The sequence below is a fragment of the Arachis hypogaea genome, chromosome 18, assembly GCF_003086295.3.
Source record: "Arachis hypogaea cultivar Tifrunner chromosome 18, arahy.Tifrunner.gnm2.J5K5, whole genome shotgun sequence".
In the NCBI taxonomy this organism is placed as follows: Eukaryota; Viridiplantae; Streptophyta; class Magnoliopsida; order Fabales; family Fabaceae; genus Arachis; species Arachis hypogaea.
Genome location: NC_092053.1, coordinates 30809619 through 30836439, shown reverse-complemented (window position 1 = coordinate 30836439; position 26821 = coordinate 30809619). Strand labels below are relative to the sequence as shown.

General features: G+C 33.9%; 1 protein-coding gene across 1 annotated transcript; it reads right to left on the bottom strand.

The window, feature by feature from the left end:
- Nucleotides 1-25002: 25002 nt before the first annotated feature.
- LOC112769861 (uncharacterized) lies at nucleotides 25003-25857 on the bottom strand. Its single transcript, XM_025814318.1, has 2 exons — nucleotides 25731-25857; nucleotides 25003-25346 (listed from the first exon to the last, which is right to left on the bottom strand). Exons 1-2 carry the CDS (start codon nucleotides 25855-25857, stop codon nucleotides 25003-25005), a joined length of 471 nt encoding a protein of 156 aa, XP_025670103.1.
- Nucleotides 25858-26821: the final 964 nt, after the last annotated feature.

Genomic DNA, 26821 nt, shown 5'->3' with positions numbered 1-26821 from the left:
CTCATGGACTACGTAATAAGTTTTAATTTATTATTTTTTTTATATATATATATTCTATTTTTTAAACCATTTTATTCTATTAGGTTTTCTAATTTATTTTATTATATTTTTTATTTTAAAAATTTTAATATCTAAAGATCTCCTGTATAAACAATTTCAATTATATAATCATCAAGAAGTAGTTCAAGAGAGTAGGTTTGAATTTTGGTAATTTATTAAGTCTAATTATTATATAAGAAGTTAAAAATATTTTAAACTGAAAAAATTTTTAACTAATAAAATTGACTTTGTCCAAAATGGTAGAGAGACACAGAGAGAGAGAGAGAAAGTTGAAGTTTTTTAACTAATTACAAAAATTTACCACCATCAAAGCTATTAAACTTGAGTATATTAAGTGAGGATTAATAAGAAACAAATTAAAACGATCAATCTAAAATTTTTTTATCTCTCTTTATATAATATTTCACTTTTAAGTAACTATTTTTATGTATAGTATTCAAATGATAAACAAAAAAATAAAAAGATTATCATTAGATTATAAAAATTAATCTCATCCTTATAATACAATGGCATTATTTTAAAACATGTAAAATAAAATAATAAAGTACATTTTAATTAATGTGCACAGTAAGATAAATGTGAAACTTACATAGTAGCAGTCAAATATAGATAGCAATGGTTGTCTTCTGTCCTAAGTTACTATATTAAATTACAACTTACATTTATAATTATTAGTTAAAAAACTTACAATTATGTATTATTTTAGTTTAAAATAATATATTTTGATATTTTTTTTAGGATTACTGACATCAAATTTCGATAATTGGAAAAAAAATTAAACGCTTTATGTCTTACTTCTTTTAACAAAACTTCAACTACTCATAAAAGTTAACAGAATAGATGGTTATATGAAAAAATGAGAAAGGAGAACAATAACGATGAGACAATGACATGTATGTGTATAGAGAATAATATTATGAAAAAATGAGAAAGGAGAACAATAACGATGAGACAATGACATGTATGTGTATAGAGAATAATATTAAGAGAAATAATAGTGTTTGATATAGTAAGATAATATAATAAAAATATAAATTAATTATTTTTAAAAAAATAATAAAATTAAACAAAATTTAGAAAACTACATATAAAAATAAAAAAAATATTTTTTATCAATTAAAATTATGCATGAAGATAGAGTGTGCTTTGAATATAATTTTTTATCTCGGTTCTAAATTAAATACTATTAAAAATAAATAATTAAACTTAATAATAATTATAAATAGTTAAATTTGTAAATAATGTTTCTAAATATTATTATCATTATTTTTTGAACTATATTATTTCTGATAATATATATACTTCTTTATTATGTGCTTTTATAATTTAACATTTTAAAAATTTTTTTATAATAACTTTAATTTTAATAAAATATAATATAAATAAAGTCATGTTAATATTAAAACAAAAAATATTTATCTAATAAATTAAAAAAATGAATAATATATTTACAAAAAATAAAATTAATTTCTTAAAAACAATAAAAAAGCGACTGAACAGGTAGTGCCTGTTGAGCCGCTAGTATATAATAAAGTAAAACTTTAAACTAAAATTGTCTTTGGCCATATGTAGGTCATATTAGTCTCACATAAAGAGAATATTGCTGTTGGAAGTAGGGCTTATAACCTAGCTATCCAACTAGCATGTTGTCGATGATAATCCACAACACATCGTAAAGCACCCCATTTGTGCGCTACGAGAAAATCCAAGAGACTTTGTGTTTTGGGTCCTATATAACTTTGGACTCTACAATTTCCTTCCCGTTACTATATCAGTATATATGCATCTTGTGCTTTGAGTTTTATTTTACCTAGAAGCTACAACATACAATCTTCGGTTAATTTTTTTTTGATATTGTAAAATAAATGGTGTAATACAGAGTTATTATACAAATTTAGTATAATGTGTCAATATTGGTTGGATTAGTGTCAAAATAAATCATCATTTACGATTTAAAAAAAAATCACAAAATATGATTAATAATTTGAGAAAGGGATAAATGGATATTAAAATGAGAGTTCTGATTTTATCAAGAATCCCAATAGTTAATTTGTCATCTAACGACTAAGGATTCTCAGTCTCTTTCTCTCATTCAATGTGACATAACTCTCTCATTAAATCAGTACTATCAAATTTTTCAATAGCTCTCAGTGGGTAATCATTAATCTCACGATTTCTAATTTCTCTACTATACTCTCTTTTATGAAATCGTTAATCACGATTTCATCTAAATCGTATATAACAATTTCAATGTAAACCGTTATTAATCCTATATTTGTACATAACACACTCAAATCCTTATTTTTCCGTATTACACATATCTAAGGACATATTAAAAATAAAAAACGGCATTCTTCATGCTACAGATTGCTCCATCTCCCCTTTACTTTTAATTTAACTTTTGGGACCAAATTTTTTTTCTAACGTTATACTCAATTTGATCCTTGAATTTACATCCAAACCTCAATTTAGTTCCTAAAGTTTCAATTGTCTTTATTTAGTCCCCAAACTTTGGGAACATAACTCATATTAATCCTTGAAACAATTTTCAACGTACAAACATTAACAAAACACTGTTGTGGACAGTCGGATGCTACACTAAACTTTGTAAAATGATGTCGTTTTAATTTTGGTACTCAAATAACCCAAAAACAACATCATAAGTGGTGTTTATTAAAATTTTACCTAACAAAATAGGAAAAATATACAAAAGTACACCCGAATTTTCACATGGAGTACAGATGTACTCCTCAATTTTTTAATGAGTCATTTGCACACATGAATATAAAACTCCGTTGTCAATTCTACCCTCCGTGGCTGAGTAAAATTCTTGGCAGTGGTGGAGGCCAGGTGTCACGGTATTGTATGATGTGGCCAATTTGAAGTGACATTGTGAAAAATAGAAATATTCATTATGAAATTTGTTGAAATAAATATAAGAAAAGGGAATAATGAAATCATTATTCATCCTCTTCCTTCTCTAATTTGTTAGGGTTCATATGGTTCAAAGAAATTAGAGAAGGAAGAGGATAAATAATGATTTCATTATTCCCTTTTCTTATATTTATTTCAACAAATTTCATAATGAATATTTCTATTTTTCACAATGTCACCTCAAATTGGCCACATCATACAATACTGTGTCCACCACCGCCGAAAAATTTACTCAGGCCATGGAAGGGTAGAATTGACAACGAAGTTTTATATTCATGTGTGCAAATGACTCATTAAAAAATTGAGGAGTACATCTGTACTGCATGTGAAAATCCGGGTGTACTTTTGTCTATTTTTCCTAACAAAATAAGTAATACGAAGCTGTTTATGAGCTATTTGAATGTCAAAATCAAAACTGCATCATTTTACAAGTTTCAACGTGATATCTGACTGTCTATATTAGTGCTCCATTAACATTTTTATACTGAAAATCGTCTCAGGGACTAATGTAAGGCACGTTTATAAAGTTTGGGAACTAAATAGAGGAATTGAAACTTCAAGGACTAAATTGAGCCTCGCGTGTAAATTTAGAGGCCAAATTGAGTATTAACTCGATATTATTTGTCGTTAGTTAATTAATTAGATTAAGTAATTCTAAATTTTAAATTTATATCCCTTTTTTATATAGAAAAGTATTAAGTACCAAGACTTTATCTCTCAATTTTTGACAACAATAATTAATTTTAAATGTAATAATACATTTTAAATTTTTTTAAATTCAAAATTTGAATAATTAAAAATGGATTAAGTATATCAAATAAAAAATTATAAAAACATTCACTTTCTCTCCCACATTAATCTACGCACCCCCAACAACAACACATACAGACTCCACTCCCTCACTGCAATGCTGTCTACCATCGCAGTTCTCGTTGTGATTCACAGCACCGCTGACCACCACAACGCCCTCCTTGTCGCGATTTGTAGCCCTGTCACCACCGCATCGCCGATCTCGTCGCGATTCACCACTACCATCGCAACCCTCCTCCCCTCGCGATTCGCAGTTCACTGCCGTTACCGTACTGCTGCGTAGACCGATCAAAGACACTTCCACTAGAAGACACAACCAGGAGACATATCCACAATGACACTTTCATTAGACACAGCCATAAAAAAGACACCTCCATTAGAAGTTCGGCCTAGCGTGCATGGAGACCGAGCACGGGGAGGCGGCGTCAGGTGGTCTAGTAGAGAAGGCGACGCATGGAAAAAAATATGGATACAGGACTCACGCTGGGAGAGTGGCAGTGCAGCGACAGACAGCTCAGCAAGGATGAGAGTCAGCAACGACTTAGGACAGGGACGCCACCCAGAACGTATGAATCCCATAAAATTAACGAATAATTAGTCAATAAATTAACTTTTTATAAAAGAAATTAGAAATATGAATTTTACAGTTTAATGAGATAGAGCTAATTAAAATAAAAATTTTGACACTAATTTTAAGAATTTAGCCCAAGATTGGACCGAACGGGCCGAACCGGATCCGTATTGGGCATAAGGCCCAATCCACGCTCCACTAACACCATGAGCTTCAGCTTATTCCTCCCTAAATAATGAGAAACACGCTGTTGGGGGGAAGAACAAGGGAAATACTCCCAAACCCTTGGCTTTGGTTCAATCTTCCATAACTTCTCGCTCCGAACTCCGATCGTTGCACCGTTTACGGCCACATTCCTAGTTTCTATTTTCTCTTCTCTAATTTGAAAATTTTATGGTTTTGGGTGTTGATATTTTTAGTTAATTTGATGCTTTAGGATCAAATTGACTTGAGAAATCAGTGGGTTTTTGCTTAATTGAGGCACATACATGGTAAGGATCTTCAACCTAATGAATCCCTTAGTTAATTGTGTTTTTGGTATTGAGTGTGTATGTATGGATGCAATGATATGAAATAGGTGGTGTATATATGTGAATTGGAGCTTAATTGTGAATGTTGGATGCTTGGTGGAGCCTTGGATGCTGTTAGCTTGAGGATCAAAAACCTTGGGGTTGGATTTTTGTGCAACTTGTGGTGCCTTTGACTTAGGAGAGAAATCAGCTCAGGTATAATTTTGGTTCCTCGTATTTAATATATAATATCTTGTGAAAACTTAGGTTAGATGACCATAGGATATGTTGAAATGCATGATTATGTTAATTGTTTAGTATCCTTGATAATGATTGTTGAATTAGATTGAGTATGGGTTTGGTAAATGAGGGTTGTTAGGAAAATGAAATGCTAAATGATGATTTTAATGATGATAGGTATGGTAAAGTGAATGAATATGTATGAGGTCGTATATTGATGAACTTGTTTAGATAGTTGAGAAATTTTGTATGAGATTGCTTAAAATTGAGGTATGATTGGTTATAAAAGAGTGTGGAGTTATGTTGCCGTGATATAGTATGTGTTGGTACTGATTATGAGTATAGAAAGTTGGTATTGAATGGTGAATTGATGAAAATAGAAGTTTGAGGATTTTTGTGAAAATCTGATTTTTGGCTGAACTTCAGCGAGCCATAACTCAGCTTTCGGACCCCCAAATTCTTTCAAACTTGTTTCATATGAAAATTGGGTCCGTGAGATTTACAGTTCGAAAAATGGATGAAAAATATTTTAAAATAAATTTATGTGCGTCGGAAGTTCGGTGTGCAAAACTGAAATTCTGCAGCATTTAGCATTTTTACCAACCCTACAGAATTTGTGTACGTGACTACCTGCACGCGACGCGACCAACCCTTTTAGGTTTGGTATCTCGCGTATGCGAGCAAAGTGCATGTGTACGCGAGCAGTGAATTTAAGGGGTTGCGTACGCGACCACCTGCACGTGATGCAACCAATCCTTTCGGGTTTGGTATCCTGTGTACGTGAGCAAGGTGCGTGCGTACGCGAGCAAGTAAAAACACGCCCCGCGTACGCAAGATCGTCCACGCTACGCGACGCCCCTATTTTTAGCAAAGTTACTTTTTATGTTTTTGAACCTTTAAACCTGTATTTTTACTCTTTTAGCCCCTAGACTTTAGTGGTATGCCTAGTGATGAGTTGAAGCTAGGATGGGATGGTAACTTAGGGGTGAAGTAAGCTTGGAAAGTGATGAATTATGTATGAAAAGTGATAAGATATGGTGTATATGTGATGCCAAGGCTATAATAAATGATTATGAATGAATATGAATGCTTATGTGGCTTATGCACTTATTTTATCTGAGATACAAGTTTTTCTAGGTAAAGAGCAGTGGCTTGCCACCACGTACTCCAGGTTGAGACTCGATACTCTATTGACCCTACGTCGTAAGGGTGACCGGGCACGTATAAATTTCCGGGAAGGATTCCCCCAATGAGCAAATTTTATATATGAGGAAAAAGCTATGTATAGACTCTTGAGGATGCGCGACAAGGGATAGTCCAAGGTTTAGCAGCCAGACTTATCGGGTTGACTTGATAACCGACAGATGAGAGTCATCAGCCATAGGACAGGCATACATAATATGCATATTGTTTGAATTGCTTGATTGTGCATTAATTGGGAATGCCTAAGTGAATTTAATATGTTTAATTGTTATATTTGCTATCTGCAGTACTTGTATTCTACCTGTGTTTGCTATTGTCTGCTTGTTTGTCTGTATGGTTTCACCGGTGTTGGAGGATTGGAGGAAAGGCGGAGGATTTGAGGGTTTAGTATGGTTTTGGTTAAGTCTAGGAATCCTTAGAGAACCACCCATTTATGGTTTCTGTTTTAGTTCTTTAAGTTTTATAATCTAAGTGTCGGAGTTCTAGAATTGCCTATAGCTTTTCCGGGACCTTATATCTTATGTATGTGGCACCATTACCATGCTGAGAACCTCTGATTCTCATTCCATACGAATATTTGTGTTTTTTAGATGTAGGTCGAGAGGCACCGCGCTAGGCATCTGGAGTTCTCTACAGCAAAGTGGGCTTTTGGGATTTGATATTTTGTTCTATTTTGCTATATCTATATGTATAGATTCTCCTTATGTATATATGTTTTACTGTTGCACCTTGTAGAGGTTTATGGAGAACTAGGGTTACTTTTATGTATTTTGGGTTATGGATTTTTAAATGTATGTATGTAAATATTCTCCAACCAGCCTTAGCTTCACAGGCTGAGTTAGGAACTTGTTTATTTTGTTCCCTTGACCTTCTATTCTCACTTTCTATATATATATATATATATATATATATATTATTTTAGATGTCGTAATACCATACCACCTTTGTTTTACGACTTAAGCGTAAATCTTTGTGTGGTAGGTGTTACAGAACGCGCGTGGGTGCGCCGGCCAAGACGACGCCTGGAACTGGATGGAACGACAGACTCCTCGGCGCGACGTTGACGAGGATGCGGAGGTCAATCGGAGTGGTAGCAACGACATTGATTGGAACAAAGCTTGCGAATGGTAGCTATGGTAGTGGAAGCGTCGGCACTGGTGACCATTCCACATCATTTTTGACTTCACCGGCAGGTGACGGTGACGCAGCAGGACCGGCGAGTGCCAGAGAAACACGAAGGGTTCTGTGGTGATTTTTTGAAATTTCCTAAAAGGTTAGGTTAGGTTAGGGTAACTGAAAATGAGTATTTGAGTGTTTTGTTTTTAATTGGGCTTTTTTGTTATAGAGTCTATTTAAGTTGGCTGGTAGTTAGCAGAGATTAAGTTGGTTATCTAGCAGAATTCTTTTTATATTGAGAATAATAAAATGAAAATGAATATTATCAAAACAAAGTGAGACTCAGAAGTACTCTATATAGCTATTTATACGATTGTTGAAGTTTGAAATCATTTTGAAAATATGCTAAAGTAGACAGGTCCATAATATACCTGTTTACAGTAGTTATACATATAAGTAGTAGTTGACCTAGCATTTGAACTATAACAAAAACCTATTTCTCTTCAAGATAACGATAATACAATGTAAAATGCCTTTTACCTCAGATTTTTTAAATAAATATTTTAAATATTTTATTTATAGGTAAAAATAATTTGAACATAATTTATCTTTTTATCTTATTACTTATCACATTTACTGTGTAAATGATTTGACTATAAACATATCTCATTTACATTATAAACGAGATAAGATACATACACCTATAAACGTATCACGGGTGCACACATGTTAACTAACAACTTATATCTCGTTTACAGTGTAAATGACAAATGAGGTCAGGGATGTTCATGGATCGGATCCGATCCGTATATCCACAGTGTTTATCCAAATCTGATTGCGGATATTGATCCAATCCGCACATGATCAGCATATCCGAAATTTGCGGGTTTTAGGTAGGTATCCACATATATATTCGTGAATACGCAAAAATAAATAAATAAATAAATAAGTAAATATTCCTTTTATATTTTATTTCAACTAATAATTATAATATATATTGGGTTATTTTATTTTTATTATTTAAGAAAAGTATGTTTAATAATATTTTAAGAGTAAACATGTTTAAAAGAGTGAAAAAAAGAGATTTTATTGACATTTTTTTAGTAAAAATAAGCTTTTCTAAAATATTTTTATGTTTTGGCAGTTATATCTGATCCAATCATCAAATGTGTGGATATCGGATCTAAGCTTAAAAACCGTAGATATTGAATCTGTTCCAAACCAAAATGATGTTAGTGTAGATCAGATTGAAATTTTTGCCATATCTGAACCGATCTAATAATCCGTCTTCATCCCTAAATGAGGAGTGTTGTTATATCTTAGGCTTAAGTACGATTTTGGTCCCTAAAGTAGGGGCTAAAAAATTTTTTTGTCCCCAACTTTTTTTTGCTTACAAAATTGTCCCTAAGGTTTAACTTAATTTTAAAATCGTCTTTTTTACCAAATTTTTAATTTTTATTCTAAAAATACCCCTAATTAAAAAAAAAGAAAAAAAAGAAAATGGGTTAAGGGGGAACGGGGAAGAGAAAGGGAAGGGCTATCGCCGCTGCCGCTCCTGCTCCTCGTCGTTCGCCGTTTCTGCTGCTCCTCCTCGCCCTTGCCGTCATCATCGCCTTGCCGTCGCCTTCATCTCGATGCACCTTAATCTCGCAGTGCCGCAACTTGCACCCTAGCCTTGCCGCAACTCGTCCTCGCCTCGCCGTGGCGCGTCTGGCCTGTTCCTCGTCGTTGTCGAAGAGGTGGTGGTGGTGGTCGTGTGCGAAATCTGCAACAAGAGTTTCCAGAGGGATTTTTGGTAATTATATTTATGGATTTTTGGTTCTTGTAATTGAAGATGAATTTAGAGATTTCTGATTATTGTAACTGCATCTGAGTTTTGTTAATGAAAGAGGAAGAATTTTAGTTCTGAGTTTTGTTGAGTTTTGATGATGATGATGATGATGATGATGATGATGATGATGATGATGATGATGATGATGATGATGATGATTTTCTTGTTTTTCTAAGTTCTGCATCTGGGTTCTTGTTTTTCTGGGTTTTTGACGATGATGATGATGATGATGATGATGATGATGATTTTCTGATGTTTCTTCTTATGATTCCATTATCCATTGTTGTTGTTGTTGTTGTTGTTGTTGTTGTTGTTGTTGTTCTTCTTCTTCTTCTTCTTCTTCTTCTTCTTCTTCTTCTTCTTCTTCTTCTTCTAATTGCTTTTGTTGTTGTTGTTGTTCTTCTGATTTCATTATCCATTATTGTTGTTGCTGTTGTGCTTTTGGTTGTTGCTATTATTTCGTTGGTGTTGCTTCTGGTTTAGCTTCAGCTTCTGGTTCAGCTTCAACTTCTGGTTCTGATTCTGTAGATTTTGGGGAAGAAGGGGGAAGGGTATTTTCGTCTGAGTGACAATTTTAAAATTAAGTTAAATCTTAGGGACGATTTTATAAGCAAAAAAAGGTTGGGGTCGAAAAAAATTTTTAGCCCCTACCTTAGGGACCAAAATCGTACTTAACCTATCTTATATATGCCCATTTGAGCATATATCATTTACAGTGTAAACGATTTTATTATCAACATGTGTTACTTAACACATGTGCATCTATGATATACATACATGATGCACTTACAGATGTATGTGTTTTAATCTTTTTTTACAGTGTAAACGAAATATATTAATAGTTAAATTATTTACATGATAAATGGAATGAATAATAAGACACAAAAAGATAAATCATGTCTAAATTACCTATACTTCTAAATAAAACATTTAGATATTTATTAAAAAAAATTCCTTTACCTCACACTATATTTGTTGTGATTTGGGAAGCTTCAAACTTCTCTCAAATTAAGAAAATGGTTAAAATAATAATTTAAGAGTTTACCACCAAACTTGCTTAATGAATGGCAAAAAGTGTATTATTAATTAGTAGTGTAACTACGTATGTTAATATTGTACTCTCTGAGGTCTGAACTGCCAAAAATTACAGTTCAAAAATATTACAACTACAAGTTATCCAAAATTTAGATGTTTGCTTTTGTGATTAAAGAAGCATCCTAGTTATTATATATTTGTATCATTATCATGGTTTTAAAAGTCGGCCGGCTGATCGAATCGGTCCAACTAGAAACCAACGATGACAACGGTCTAGTCCTATGTCTAAAACCGCCAATTGGAGAACCACCTAAAAATCGTCGAACCGTCCAGTTGGACCGGACCAGAAATTGGCCAATTTTTTATAAATGACGCCGTTTTCCTTGATTTTAAAAAAAGAAACCCCACGCGTGAGTCACGTCCCCTTCCCCCGACCCCCCTCCTTCGTGCATTTTGTCACTCAGCATTCAACAAAGAACTAAAACCCTTCTTCAAAGTTCAAAAACCTAAAACCAAAACCCTAGCTTCTTCAACAGTTCCACCACCGTCGTTTGTGGTTTTCGGTGCCACCGTGGCTTTCCTTTTTGCCCTGTCCCAAACCCAAACCCTCGGTTCTATCTCTGCTTCGTGCTGCTCGCTGTCATGTCGCCGTTGTCTCGTCACCGCCCTGCTCTCCATCGCGCTACAACGTTGTCGAAGGTTGGTGAATAGTGACAGTGCTTACAAGATTTTTCCTTTTAATTATGCTCTGTTCTAATTACAGAGATTTTGTGTTGTTGTTGAAATTATTGATAAAATAGCTTTGTTATGCTGCTACTGCTTTTTAATTTCTGAATCTGCTGTTTTTGAATATTTATTGATAAATTTATTGATTTCAGGGTTTAGAATAATTATTTGTTGCTGTTTTTTAATTTTTGTTGCTGATTTATTTGATTTCTGGCTCTGTTGTGCTGTTTATGTTTTTGATTAAATTTATGAGAGTTGTTGTCTTTCACTGTGGTATTTATTTATTGATTTTTGTTATGGATGATTATTTGTTGAATGATTATTTGATTTTTGGCTTTGCTGTGCTGTTACTATTTTTAACTTGTTGATGATTTATTGATTTCAATTATGGATTTATGGATGATTGTATTAATCAAGAAGTAATTGCTGATAATAATACATCTATGAATAATAATTTGTCTGTCAATCTTCCTATTTCAAATGATGCTGCTAATTCTAATCCTCCTAGTTCTAAAGATAGTCAGTCATAAGGTTCTTTTAATTTACGAGAAAAAAGAGATCTAGCTTGAAAATATATTGCTTTACAAGTAGTGAATGAAAATCCACAATATCAATGTTTATTTTGTCTACAAGTATTTATTGGAGGCGGAATTCACAGAATGATGAAACATTTGGCAAAGATTACTGGAGACGTGAAAAAGTGTCCTAAAGTTTCGTATGATGTGGAAAAACATATGGAAAGCTTATTGAAATAAATTCAGATCAACAAAAGCAAAAGAAAAGTAAGCTTTAGTGAAGAGGGTGGTGATGAGATAGAGGATGCAATTGATGAAGCAATAGTTCAAGAAGAACAGCAACGTACTTCAGTCAGCAAGTGGTTGGAGGTGAGCCAAAAAAGAAAGCCAAAGTCATTCCTCCTATGTTTGCACCAAGAACAACTCTAGAAGCTCAATCAAGTCTTAAAAGTATTTTGCAAAACAAAGAGGCGATACACGAGGTTGATAAACGGTTTGCTCAGTGGCTTTTGGATTGTAGAATTTTCTTTAATGTAGTGATGTCACCATTTTTTCAAGATATGCTGGATGGTGTTGCTGGTATTGGACCTGGTTATAGGGGTTCTTCTTATGATAAATTAAGGGTTCCCTTGTTGGCTGATCTTAAAAGAGAATGAAAAATGCTAGTTGATAGTTATAGGAGTGCATGGAGAGAAACCGGATGTACCCTCATGGCTGATGGTTGGACAGATCAAAGATAAAGAACATTAATAAATTTCTTGGTGTATTGCTCTAAAGGTTTGTGCTTTGTGAAATCTGTAGATGCTTCAAATATGGTAAAAAATGCTTCAATGTTATATCACTTGTGTTCTGAGGTGATTGAATGGATTGACCCTAATGATATTGTGTATGTTGTGACTGATAGTCTGGCCAATTATATTATGGCTGGTAGGCTTATCAATCAGAAATATGAGAATATTTATTGGTCACCATGTGTTGCTCATTGCCTTAATCTTATTCTGAAAGATGTAAGCAGCATGGCGCATATTTCTATCCTTGCATCACCTGCTTCAAAGATTACGGTATTTGTGTATAATCATATGGTTTTCTTATTTTGGCTTAGAAAAAGACCTTCTTGAAAAGAAATTGTATGTCCTTGTACAACTCGTTTTGCAATTGTGTTTATCACATTGAAGAGCATCTTTGAACATAAAGTTGATTTGCAAGCATTGATTGTAGAGCTGCGAGTGCTATTATTTTGGATAGTAAATTTTGGGATGATTGCTTTACTGCATATAAAATTGTGGATCCTTTGATTAAATTGCTAAGGATTGTTGATGCTGATGATAAACCACCTTTGAGATATGTATATGAAGGAATGCTAAGGGCAAAAGATGCAATTAAAGAGATGCTTAAGTAAAACAAGGCTGCATATCAGCTGTACACATATATTTTCAACTCAAGATGGGACAAGCATTTGAAGAAAAATCTTTATGCTGCAGATTACTTCCTGAATCCTGTTTTTTTTTTTTTTATATAAAAATGGTAAAGAAGCACCTGATGTTATGCGGGGTTTACTTGATGTTGTTATCTTGTATTGCAAGCGTAACAATTTGGATTCAGTTGAGGGGAAAGCTTCGATAGACCAGAGGCTATTCGAGTTACAAAAAAACTTAAGTCTGGTTCGAATATTTGTTTAATAGTAACTTGTTTTATGCTTTTATTTTCTTAATTGATAACTACTAATATGTTATGGTTTTATAAGTGATTGATGAATGATGAAAGTTGTTTGGTAGTTCTACTCCATGTTTACAAAGGATAGCTAATCGCATTCTTAGCCAAGCATATGTTTCTTCTGGGTGTGAGAGGAATTAGAGTCTTTTTTATTAGATTCATACAAAAAAAATAGATTAGAGCATGATAGACTGAATGATATTGTTTACGTTACTTATAATTTGCGTCTTAAATCTAGGTAATATATGTTTCATGCAATATTATATTATTTCATATGTAATCTTTATGATAACAAATTTGTAAATTATTAATTTTTCATATATTGTATTTAAATTTTTAGGAAGAAAAAAGAAAGCAAAAGATACAATATGATCGATCCAATTGATTATGAAAGCATCAATTTAGTTGATCTTTGGGTGACGGAAGAGGTTGTAGAGAAAGAGCCTGATCTTTCTAGTAATGTAGATGACTTATTGGGTGAGTATTATAGTTTATTTTCTGATAATTTATTATAATGTTGTTAGTTTTTAATATAATAATATGTGTATTTTATTAGGTGATATCGATGCTGATTTATATCAAAGTGACGGTAGTAGTAGTGATATTTATACTGCATCTCTTGATTCTTCTGCTCAAAAGGGTAGAAATGACAGTGAAGATGATCACACAGAAGCAAATCTGCAATAAGTTCTTGCGAATTTTGATGATTGATGGCAAAGTTTTATGTTGCCATTTAATATTTAGATAATTCTTTTTACTATTTAACTTTTGAGATTGTATTTTGATAAAATTATATGGCGTTGATTGGTGATATTTAACATAATATTTTAAATTTAAAAGATATTTTATGATTTATATTATATTATAATTATATTTTAAGATATTTATTTATTATATTATTTTAACACAATTTTTTTCCGTTGAACCATAGATTAGTTAGACTAATAAATCAGTAAATCAGTAACTAAAATAAATCGATAATTAATCCGTTTCTCAAAACCTTAATCATTATGTTATATTATATCGTATAATTTTCAACTTCCACCCATATAGGAGGACGTATAATTAATAAAATTTTTTAATAATAATAATAATAATAATAATAATAATAATAATAATAATAATCTCTCCTCTTTTGGAAAACTAATAAATAATTTAACGTCCAAATGAAATTAATTATATAAATATATCAATAAATTTTATTTTACATCACTGTGATGCTAAGAAAGATTTTTGTTTTTGTTCTTTTTTCATAAAAAGAATGACTTTATATATATATTGCATGCATCATGCTGCTCTGTCACGTAATTTTCATCTGGAACTTTGGAATCTTATTATTTATTATAATATTGTGCACATACATAATGTGCGTTAAGTATATAAAACGTGCTTTTGTCTTTTATTCATGGCTGCACTTTACTCTTAAAGGACGAGAATCATAGCTACGCTATGCAGGAAACCTCTCACTCTCAGGCATTAGAAGTTTGAACATGCATGCAATTTTCTGCTATTATAGTTTAAGGATTAACAATATAATATGTTTATATATGCATATTTTTTTCCCACTAATTTCATATAAATTATTTTTTTTTTTTCAGATGGATAAAGAGTGGGAGGCTCATAGGATGTCTAAAACAAGATAGGCAGATGGTTATGGAGCATCACAGAATTAATCACGGTAAATAAATAAATAAATAAATAAATAAATAAATAACAATGGAAACAAACGCCAAAAAAAAAAAGAAATTACTAAAATGGTATCAAAAAATTCATAGGACTAATTAAAATTATTCTAAAAAATATAAATAATAAATAAGTTCTTGATATATTTAAAAATATAATAAAATTAATCAGATATAAATATGTTTTATCAAAAAAAATTTTACTAATCATATTTTGATGTGATTTTTGTTAATATTATTAAAAAATAATACGTTTTTAATTTTTAAATTTAAAAATTTTATGTCAAAAAAATTTATTTTAATTAATTTTATTTTGTAAATGATTGAATTTAAAAAAAATTAAAACAAGACTAAAAATCGAAGGCTTAAATGTAACACTCCAAATTTTAAAAATTCAAATAATTAGTTATTTATGAGTTATTATATTATATTGAGAATTTATTTTTAAAAAAATTATTTCAACAAAAATAATTAAATAGAATGTTAAGATTTTTGAAGTATAATTTAATTATGACTTATTCTATTAGTTTAAATTATTTATTAGAAACAATTTTAGTAGACAAAATTTAAATTAGACGATTTCTGACGTTTTTCTCTTTAGCAGCTCGGTCAGAAAGCTTCTCCGGGGCTTCGACTATTTTGATTTCGTACGGAAGTAGGGTTTGGTAACTTTATAATAATTAAATGTGAATTTGATAAGTGAATGTTGATTTGGTTGATTATTGTTTGAGTTTGAACGAGTTAATTTGGTTGAATTATTATTGTTGATTGTGATTTGTTGGTTCAGCTATATATGAACGGCCAGTTAGGGTGTTTTGGTGAATTTTGGGCTAGAATATCATTGAAAATAAAGTATAAATTTGGTGAGATTTGATGGTCAAGGGATTAAGTTAAAAGTTACGAAGAATCGGTAACTGAGAAACTCGAGAACGGATTAAAATAAAAGCAATATTTTGAAAGGAAAGGGGCTAAGGGTTTCGATTTTGATTTAAGAGAAAGATTAGTAATTAAATTGTATTTTTCAGGGGATAAAATGGGTATTTTGTAAAAGACCAGGGTTATTTTTATAAATATGAAAATAAGTAGGGGTTTAAATTTAATTTTATAAAATATCGAAGTTAAAAATAGAATATTAAAAAGTTCGTGATTTAGAAAGTAATTAATAAAAGTTTAAAAATAAGATTTTATAAACTAAGTTTTAAAAGAAGATTATAAATATTATTTTAAATATTTTCTTAAAATTATTTATTTATATTAAAATAAATTATTATTATAATTAGTATTTATCAAAGATATTATTTTGTAAGAATATTATAACATGTAATATTAATGAGTAAGCAGGCAAGCAAAGTAATCCTAAAAGTTTTAGAGAACGTAGACTTAATTAAAGAACTTTATAATTCTTTTCCATAAGACACTTAGGGAAAGGTAAAGGAACAATAAGAAAGAAAGAAGAAGAAAGAAAAGAAAAGGAAAGAAAAATATTAAAGAAACCTCTGCCACAGAAGAGTAGAGAGCAAAGATTAAAGGAATCTAAAGAACTTCTGCCACAGGAGAGCAGAGAGTAGGAATAAAAGAAACGAAAGAAAGAACAAGCTAAGATAATTATGTACCTGCTAAAGATGAGCAGAGATATGGTGGTGAGTCCACCGAGATTTGCTTCTAGAGATACATTGGCCAATCCAGGGGATGGTCGCACCTGTAAGACAGAGGTTGCTTACAGAGGTTATCGCTACATACATTGGCTAGAGAGAGACTCACCTGTAAGATAGAGGTTGCTTACAGAGGTTATGTTTGCATACATCGGCTCAAGAGAGTCGCACCTGTAAGATAAAGGTTGCTGAGTTGCATCGGGAACGGGTCGAAACCAAGTACATATAAAATGAACTAAACTTCTAATCCCGACCCTACTAAGAACTCCCTAGTTTTTACTCCCTATTTCTACCCTTTTCAGCTACAGGTGCGAAGGCTTATTGCGAAGCTGCGGGAGCACAGAGGAATATGTTTACGAGTTGAGTTGCTAGAATTTATTAATATTAAGTATGTGAATATGTGTTGTTTGTACTTGTTGAAAAAGTTATATTTTTAGTAAAACCATCGATAGATTTACATGTAAAGGCTCAATATTAAATAGATAATAAAAGGAATTAGGTTAGTAACGCCTTACTTTTGGTACGATCATGAGGTGCTAAAAGTTAGGGTGTTACATTAGATATTCTGTTTCAAAATAAAAATAAGTTCTTGACCATTTATTTATTTATTTTGTTTTGTTTGCTAAAGTTTTTTTTTCTAGGATGATATATTTTTTAAAGTTACTTTCATGGTTTCCCCTAAAAAATGATAATATAAACTTTTTTTTAATTAATATTCATCTTCTTTTTTCAATAAGTTTTTTGTCTAGAAGCCCAAATAAACTTCATCCTAAATTCAGTACCCGCCAACATGATGAGTCTGTATCGGCATATTCCGACTACCATGTGCTCCCTAATTTTTTGTTTTCCCTCTATTTGTGACGAACAAACAATATTATTAGTATTCAATAGTATTTTAAAATTTTATATATAACATTCTATTTTCTACTTTTTTCCATTATTATGACTCATGAGTAAATTAGTAAAAAAAAAAAACTAATTAGAAGTAAGTTAGATAATATAAGCAGTTAGTTACCCCTTTAGTCTTTTGATTTTATTTTCTCTTGTTTTGTTTGCACTCAAAGTGGCTGATATATATGTACCATTAATGAGTTAAAATAAATTAATAAAAATTTATTTCTCTTCTCTTATAGAATATCTCATTCTCAATTTGGTATCAGATAAAACTTCTTACATGTTCTCGTCTCGTTCTCATCTTTCCTTTTTTGAATGAATTTTTCATAGAAAATTTAACTTTTCAAAAAGTTCTTTCATCTTTTTTCTCTCATTTCTTCTACCCCTTCTCTCTTATTCTCTCTACTTTTTTTTCGATTCATCCTTTGAATCACTCTTCAATTCTGTCCTTAAGTTATCATGTCAACCACTTCGAAAGACACGCGTTCTTTAGAACTGTCTCCTACTCAGATGCATTTTCTACAAATTTCACCGATTTCTGATGCTTACTCACTCCAGTCTGGTCACCATCCAAAGCTAGTGCTCATTTCACAACCACTTCAAGAAGATAACTATGCTTTTTGGTGTCGTTCCATGCGTCTTGCGCTAAGTGAAAAGCGCAAATTAGGGTTCATCGATGGTTCCCTGCCCAAACCAGATCCAACTTTGAATTTACACTCACTGAATCTTGGCAATGTACGAATGATATTGTGACTACTTGGTTACTCAATTCAATCTCAAAGGACATTGCTGCGAGCATTATCTATGCTAGGCCAACTGCTCTCCTCTGGCAAGATTTGGAAACTCGCTTCTCTCAAAGCAATGCGTCGCAAATTTTTGAGCTGAAGAAATCACTCATGACACTACAACAAGGTTCTTTAACAGTTTCTCAATACTTCACCAAATTGAAGATTGGTGCACGAAATTGTGATCATCAATGGCGCCAACAGCTTGGTACGCACATTTGTAATCTCAACTCTTTGTCACAACTCCGCACAACTAACCAGCAAGTGTACTAGGTCGTCCAAGTAATAAACCTTACGTGAGTAAGGGTCGATCCCACGGAGATTGTCGGCTTGAAGCAAGCTATGGTCATCTTGTAAATCTCAGTCAGGTGGATTCAAATGGTTATGGAGAATTGATAATTAAAATATGAATAAAACAGAAAATAGGATAGAGATACTTATGTAATTCATTGGTGAGAATTTCAGATAAGCGTATGAAGATGCTTTGTTCCTTCTGAATCTTTGCTTTCCTATTGCTTTCTTCCAATCATTCATACTCCTTTCCATGGCAAGCTGTATGTTGGGTTTCACCGTTGTCAATGGCTACCTCCCGTCCTCTCAGTGAAAATGGTCCAAATGCGCTGTCACCGCACGTCTAATCAGCTGTTGGTTCTCGATCATGTTGGAATAGGATCTATTGATCCTTTTGCGTCTGTCACTACGCCCAACACTCGCGAGTTTGAAGCTCGTCACAGTCATCCCTTCCCAGATCCTACTCGGAATACCACAGACAAGGTTTAGACTTTTCAGATCTCAAGAATGACCGCCAATGATTCTAGCCTATACCACGAAGGTTCTAATCTTAGATTAGAAACCCAAGAGATACACATTCAAGCTTGATTGCATGTAGAACGGAAGTGGTTGTCAGGCACGCGTTCATAGGTGAGAATGTTGATGAGTGTCACGGATCATCACATTCATCATGTTGAAGAACGAATGGATATCTTAGAACAGAAATAGGCTTGAGTTGAATAGAAAAATAATAGTACTTTGCATTAATTCATGAGGAACAGCAAAGCTCCACACCTTAATCTATGGTGTGTAGAAACTCCACCGTTGAAAATACAAAAGTAATGAAGGTTCAGGCATGGCCGAATGGACAGCCCCCATAAAGGTCTAAGATAGCATAAGACTAATCAAAGATGGATATACAATAGCAAAAGGTCCTATTTATAGAGAACTAGTAGCCTAGGGTTACATAAATAAGTAATTAATGTAGAAATCCACTTCCGGGCCCACTTGGTGTGTGCTTGGACTGAGCATTGAAGCTTTCACATGTAGAGACTTTTCTTGGAGTTAAACGCCAGCTTTTGTGCCAGTTTGGGCGTTTAACTCCAGCTTTTATGCCAATTCTGGCGTTTTGACGCTAGAATTTCTATGCTGACTTGGAACGCCGGTTTGAGCCATCAAATCTCGGGCAAAGTATATACTATTATATATTTCTGGAAAGCCCAGGATGTCTACTTTCCAACGCAATTAAGAGCGCGCCAATTGGGCTTTTGTAGCTCCAGAAAATCCACTTAGAGTGCAGGGAGGTCAGAATCCAACAGCATCTGCAGTCCTTTTTCAACCTCTGAATCAGATTTTTGCTCAGGTCCTTCAATTTCAGCCAGAAAATACCTAAAATCATAGAAAAATACACAAACTCATAGTAAAGTCCAGAAATGTAATTTTTATTTAAAAACTAATAAAAATATGATAAAAACTAACTAAAACATACTAAAAATATACTAAAAACAATGCCAAAAAACGTATAAATTATCCGCTCATCAAAGATTCTTTGGGAAGAATTGAACACTTTCAAACCTTTAGTCACTTGCTTTTGTGGCGGTGTCAAGCCAATTCAAGCATATTTCAATCAGGAGTATGTGATGATATTTCTGATGGGTATCAATGATAACTTGGCAAACGTGCGAAGTCAAATTTCTCTCGGATTCTCTTCCTCCAATCGACAAAGTGTTCTTCCTAATTCTGCAAGAAGAAAAACAACGCAGACTCACCAACACTCAACCAAATCAGCACATGGAATTTACAGTGAGACAGTCATTAAAGCCCATGGCCACTCTTGGCTCAAGCAAAAAGGAAAAAAAGATCGCCCTTTATGTGCTTATTGCGGTTTCTTAGGTCACACTGAAGATAAGTGTTATAAACTACATGGTTACCCTCCTAGCTATCTTCAGAACAAGAGTAGTGGCACCAAGAACCAAGTGAATCATGTTGCTCAGCTCAATTCTTGTCAACAAACTCAACAAAATACTGGTTTTTCTCTCATTGGTAGACAGTACAACCAGCTTATGGCATTGCTTCAAACACAGCAAGAACTGTAAGCAATTGAGCCAGAGATATATGTAGGTGAAATCTTTTCCTCGTCATATCTGAATCAAAAAGTAAATTCTGATTCTTGATCATAGATTCAGGAGCTACCACACACATAACCAATTTTTATTTCCTTCTTCTGAATCCCAATCCCCTACAAAACCATTAAGTAGCCTTACCAGATCACACAAGAATCCGTGCCTTAGCCATAGGAAACATAGTCATCAACCCTCACCTAATCCTTCACAATGTCATTTTTATCCATTCCTTTAGAATAAATTTAATTTCTATTAGTTCTTTACTAAAATTGTCTAATTGCACTATGTTTTTTACTAATCTATCATTTGTCATATAGGACAAGACCTCCAAGAGGGTGATTGGCAGAGGTGATGAAATTGATAACCTCTTTGTGTCAGAGTCACAACCCACTTTTACCATTGATTCTTGTCACATGATTTCATCTCCTATTGTAGATATATGGCATGCTAGATTAAGACATGCTTCTGAGAAAGTTTTGAATAAACTCAGTCACACTTTGTCTTTAAAACCCATCAAGTATAATCACTCCAAATGTCTAGTCTGTTCGATAGCTAAACTTAGGCATTTATCCTTTCAATCAAATAATCATTTCTATAATTCTGCTTTTAATCTAATTCATTGTGATATTTGGGGACCTTATCATGTAACACCCTAATTACCCTAAGCCTTACCTCGCATCGTAAAGCAAAAGTTAACCAAAGCTTATGACAATTCTAAAGCTTATACATATCATATAGGAAGAAGTAATGTATTCTAGAAATCCGATGAAGAATACAACTCAAAAACAGAATTTAAAAAGTGCAAAACGTACACACGAAGCTACAACTTAATGCAAAAAAAATAGATATAATATAACAAAATATCAGAGTATAATAGTATAAAGATCTAGCCACGGCTCACGGAGTTTAAGCTGGCTAGCTATATACAAACAATACAGAATTCTGAAAGTTAAAAACAGCTTATACAAGTTTCTCTCTCAAAAAAAGCCTCTAGGAAAAAGTGGATACAAAAGTGAGAGATTAATACAAAATAATCAAAAAGACTCCCAAAACATATCCAGGATCCTCCGCTCTGTCACCATCAAAACAACTCACCAAAGTGGGTTGCAACCTGCATCTGAAAAGCAACAATAGAATATGGTATGAGAATCGGAGGTTCTCAGTATGGTAACAGTGCCCAGTGATGTAAGATATAAGACTCCGGGATGCCAGAGGCAATCCTAAAACTTCATATCCATCACAAGATTTATCTTAAAGCACAATTAAAACATTAAAGCATAATTAAAACCTTAACATAATAAAGGAGTAAACTAACTTAGTGGATTTTCTAATCTAACAGTTCTCCGCTGTCCCATAGCCTTCACCAACCTATCCTCCATGCGATCCCATCACCACTGCCTTCTGATCTTCCTCAATCCCAGTAGAAAGCACAATTAATATCAATGCAAGTAAAACACTAGTATAGGCATATATGACAAGTAATTCAAATAGGAAATTTGGCATGTTATATAATTAGGCAAGCAATTTCAAGTCAGCAAAGTATACAAACAGATAGAATATGCACATGATGAATGCCTGTCCTGCTGGCTGTGATATCACATTGTTGGTTCAACTGCCAACCTGACACATCTCCATGGAGATGTCGCCCTTCGGAATAATAATGGGAACCCCCGAGATATGGTGCTCGGAACACCGTCCAGGATTTTGTGCTTGCACACTCTAGTAATCAGAAGGGATGCGAGCGGGATACTCTTGCCACGGACCACACATCTCAACACAAGCTGGACGAACCACTGTCCTTACACCGCCGCCGCTACCTCGACAGGCGGGATCCAACCACCATCCCTGCCAGGTGCCTAACGTCTCAACAATTTCAATTTAAAATGTTACAGCAATGGTTTTTCAAAAATTTATTATTTCAGTATATCAATGACTCATCATTGCAACTCCAAGTCTTCGACTCATCTCAACCCCTGCCAATTCATAATTTCCATTCTAAAATCATTAGTTCATCAGTTTCTCAATTCATTGCCAGTAATCACCAAATTTACTACTCTTCCTTCTCTCGCAACCAAACTCATTCTCAATACACCAGAAACCTAAGCCTCCGTTCTCTAACTCTTCAAGGTAATACCTAAATAATTCCACCCAAGATCTTCTCTGTGTTTTAACATCCCAAAACAAGTCCAAAAGTCTTAAATAAGTGTCATAGAAGTTTACAAGCTTGTTGGAAAGGCGAAACAATTAAAAACAAGATTTCAGTTGAAAAATAGGGCATGTGCATGTGCATAGGAGTGTGCGTGCACACGCCTAGGAGGATTTTCAAAATGTGTGCGTATGCATAGAGGTGTGCGTACACAGAAGTGTAAAATTCTTCAATTCTGTTCGCTCGCACAAGGCATGCGAACACCCTCAACAGAATGCACCTTCCAACGTGTGCGTGCGCACAGCTTGCAAAATCTTGCTGGTTGTGTCTGCACACGGGTTGTGCTAGCGCTCTCAACAGCAAGCCTTTCCCTGTGTGTGCGTACGCACAAGGCTATGTGTGCGCATAGGTTCAAAAACTCACAGGGGTGTGTGTGCGCACAAGGCTGTGCATGTACAAACCAGAAATCACAAATTCTGCAGTATTCACAGAATTCAGATTTTGATACTAAACTTTGAATGATCATAACTTCCTCTACAAAAATCCATTTCCTACAAATTTTATATCCATTTAAAGATTTTTCAATGAAATTTAATTTAAAGAAAACTTCAACAAAATTTGAAAACTGAGGCTCAAGTTATGATCTGTCAAAGTTCACCAAAAATATATTTTTACCAAAATTTCACAAGGTTCTCAATTTTCTAATTTCACCACCAAAACCAAACCAAACCATATCAACTCCATCCTAAATAAGATTTTTACCATTTGTATCACAATCCACTACTCATATTATATAATTCTCAACTCCTAATTATCCATAATTTCACACTAAACCCCTTCTCATCCAACAAACTCATCAACAACGTTATATCACTATCAATCTTCATAATCAACCTCACTCATTCTCATTATCAATAATCACCATTATTTGACAACATCAACAATATTACTCATCCAAATTCATCATACATCATACATCAACAATATTATTTAACAACATCAACATCATCAATTCATCATACATCATCAACCAACCAAATTAACAACCATATCAATCCAAACCTATCCTATAGGTCACTAGCCTGAGTGTCCAGAAATATTATATATTATATAGAGAAAACTGAAACCATACCTTAGCTGATTCTCAATATGCCAAAAACCCAAAATTGAACTTCAACAAGCTTCAATTCACCAACAAGTCACCAACTCAATTCCAAAGGCTCCCAAATGTCCAAAGCAATTCCAACAAGCTCTAATATTCAAACTAACATCATACATTTCATATAAATCAAGACCTAACACTGACAATTATTCAATTTACAAGGATTCAGGAGAAACCTTACCTCATTCACTGAAATTTGGGATATAACCCAAGATTTTCTCACTAATGATTAGCATCTAACCAACCAAAACACAAATTTTACTCAAGACCAACACCCACCAAACTCGAAATTCTTAGGGCAGCAAGAAGGAATGGAAAATTCGAAATCTTACCTATACAAGTGGGATAGAATTAACGTGCTCGGCGAGAGCTTCGCGTAGCCACTGACGGCACGCGAATCGAAGCACTATAGCTCGAGTTATGATCAAAAGAGTGATGAGGTGAATAGTGTTCTTCCTCTCTTCTCTAACCCTACCAGCTACTGTGTTTATGTTATTATGAAGGGGAGTGTGGCTGAAATGGCCTTTAATAAGAGTATATATTAGTTGGGCTTGGGCCTAACTTGGGCCCGGTCCAACCCGTTAGCGTTTTTGGTCCGTTTGGCCCAATTTCGGGTCAAACCTTTACAATTAGTGCCCGATTTTTCATTTCTAATAATTTTCTAAGGTTTTCTACTGTTTTTAATTATTCTCTCACAGTACTGGGCAGATTTAAACCGGTTTGACCAGTTCGGCTGCCGATTTGTAGTTTTACTCGATTTTTTGCAGAAAATACATTTTTCGACTCAGAAAAATCTACTGAGTCTAAAAATCATATTTAAATCCTCCAATTCTCATTCTAAATTTTTGGATCCTATTTTGGGCAATATAATTATTTAATTAAACGGTTAATTAATCACGATTTTTATATTCTTCCCACCAAATAAGAAATTTTGTCCTCAAAATTTAGTGATTACCTGAGAATAGCTCGGGATAATCCTTCCGTATCTCAGACTCCAATTTCCAAGTATGTTCTTCAACTCCTGCTCACTTCCAAGCATATTTAACCAACTGAACTTCTTTTCCGCGTAACTTCTTCACACTGGTGTCGTCAATACGCACCGGTGTTACTTGAAAAGTCAAGTTCTCCCTTAACTCAACCGACTCGGGTTCTAACACATGAGCCGCATCCGACGTGTACTTACGGAGTTGTGACATGTGGAATACTTCATGCAAGTTAGACAAGTGAGGTGGCAAAGCTACTTGATATGCCACCGGTCCGAATCGCCTCAGAATGTCAAACGGTCTAATATACCTCGAATTTAACTTCTTTGTTTTAATTGCTCTTCCGATCCCAGTTGTCGGAGTAACCATCAGAAATACATGTTCTCCTACTTCAAATTCCAATGGTTTCCTTTTCAGATCCGCATAACTTCTCTTTCATCTTTGCGCAGTCAAAATCCTTGCTTAAATTTTCTTAATCTTCTCAGTAGTCTCTGCCACTAAATTTGGACCCAATACACTAGCTTTACCAGTCTCATACCAACAAAGTTGAGATTGGCACTTCCGTCCATACAAAGCCTCATACGGAGCCATCCCAATGATCACATAAAAGGTGTTGTTGTACGCAAACTCCACCAATGGCATGTAACGGTCCCAACTTCCAGGTTGATCCAAAACACACACCGTTAGCATATCTTCCAATGTTTGAATAGTCCTTTCCGACTATCCATTCATTTGTGGATGATATGCGGTGCTGAGACATAGCCTCGTACCGAAAGTTCTTTGGAAAGCTCCCCAAAACCTTGATGTGAATCGGGGATCACGGTCCGACACTATACTCGATGGCACACTGTGCAACCTTACAACCTCGTTGATGTACAACCTAGCCAATTCCTCCATTTAATAGTTCACTCGAATAGGTAGGAAGTGAGCGGACTTGGTTAAGCGATCCATGATCACCTAAACCGCATCAAATTCCGACCTAGTCTTTGGTAAACTGGTCACAAAATCCATTGCAATTCCTTCCCACTTCCACTGAGGAATCTCAAGTGGTTGTAACATTCCTGATGGTTTTTGATGCTCTATCTTCACCTTCTGGCATGTCAAACACTTGGATAACTGTAGTCACATCACCCTTCATCCTAGGCCGCCAGAACATCTTCTTTAAATCATAGTACATCTTCATACTTCCTGGGTGAATAGAAAACCCACTGTTGTGAGCTTTCGACAACAATTCTTATCTCAGACTCCCGACATCCGGCACGTAAATTTTCCCTCTATACTTCCACAATCCTTCATCATCCCTAGTGAATTCTCCATGCCTCTTCTTACCAACTGGTTGAAATAATTGCTGAAGCTTTTTCTCATCTTGCTGAGCCCTCTATATCTCTAATTTAAACATACTTGAAATCTGCAACTGATTCAAACAAACTCTTCCGACAACTTCACCAATATCCAGCTTAAGATCCACAAACTTATCCACTAACTCCTCTTCCTTAATCCTCATCCAAGCTATCGTTAAAGACTTCCGACTCAACGCATCCACCACCACGTTTGCCTTCCCAGGGTGATAACTCAATTCAAAATCATAATCCTTTAGCAACTCCATCGACCTCCTCTGATGCATATTAAGCTCTTTCTGATCAAAGATGTACTTGAGACTCTTGTGATCAGAAAAGACGCTAAACCTTACTCCGTATAAGTGGTGCCTCCAAATGTTCAACGCAAACACAATTGCCACTAATTTCAAGTCATGAGTTGGGTAATTTACCTCATGCGGTCTCAGCTGACGTGATGTGTAAGCCACCATGTTCTGCATCAATACGCAACCCAAACCCTTCAAAGAAGCATCACAGTATACTTT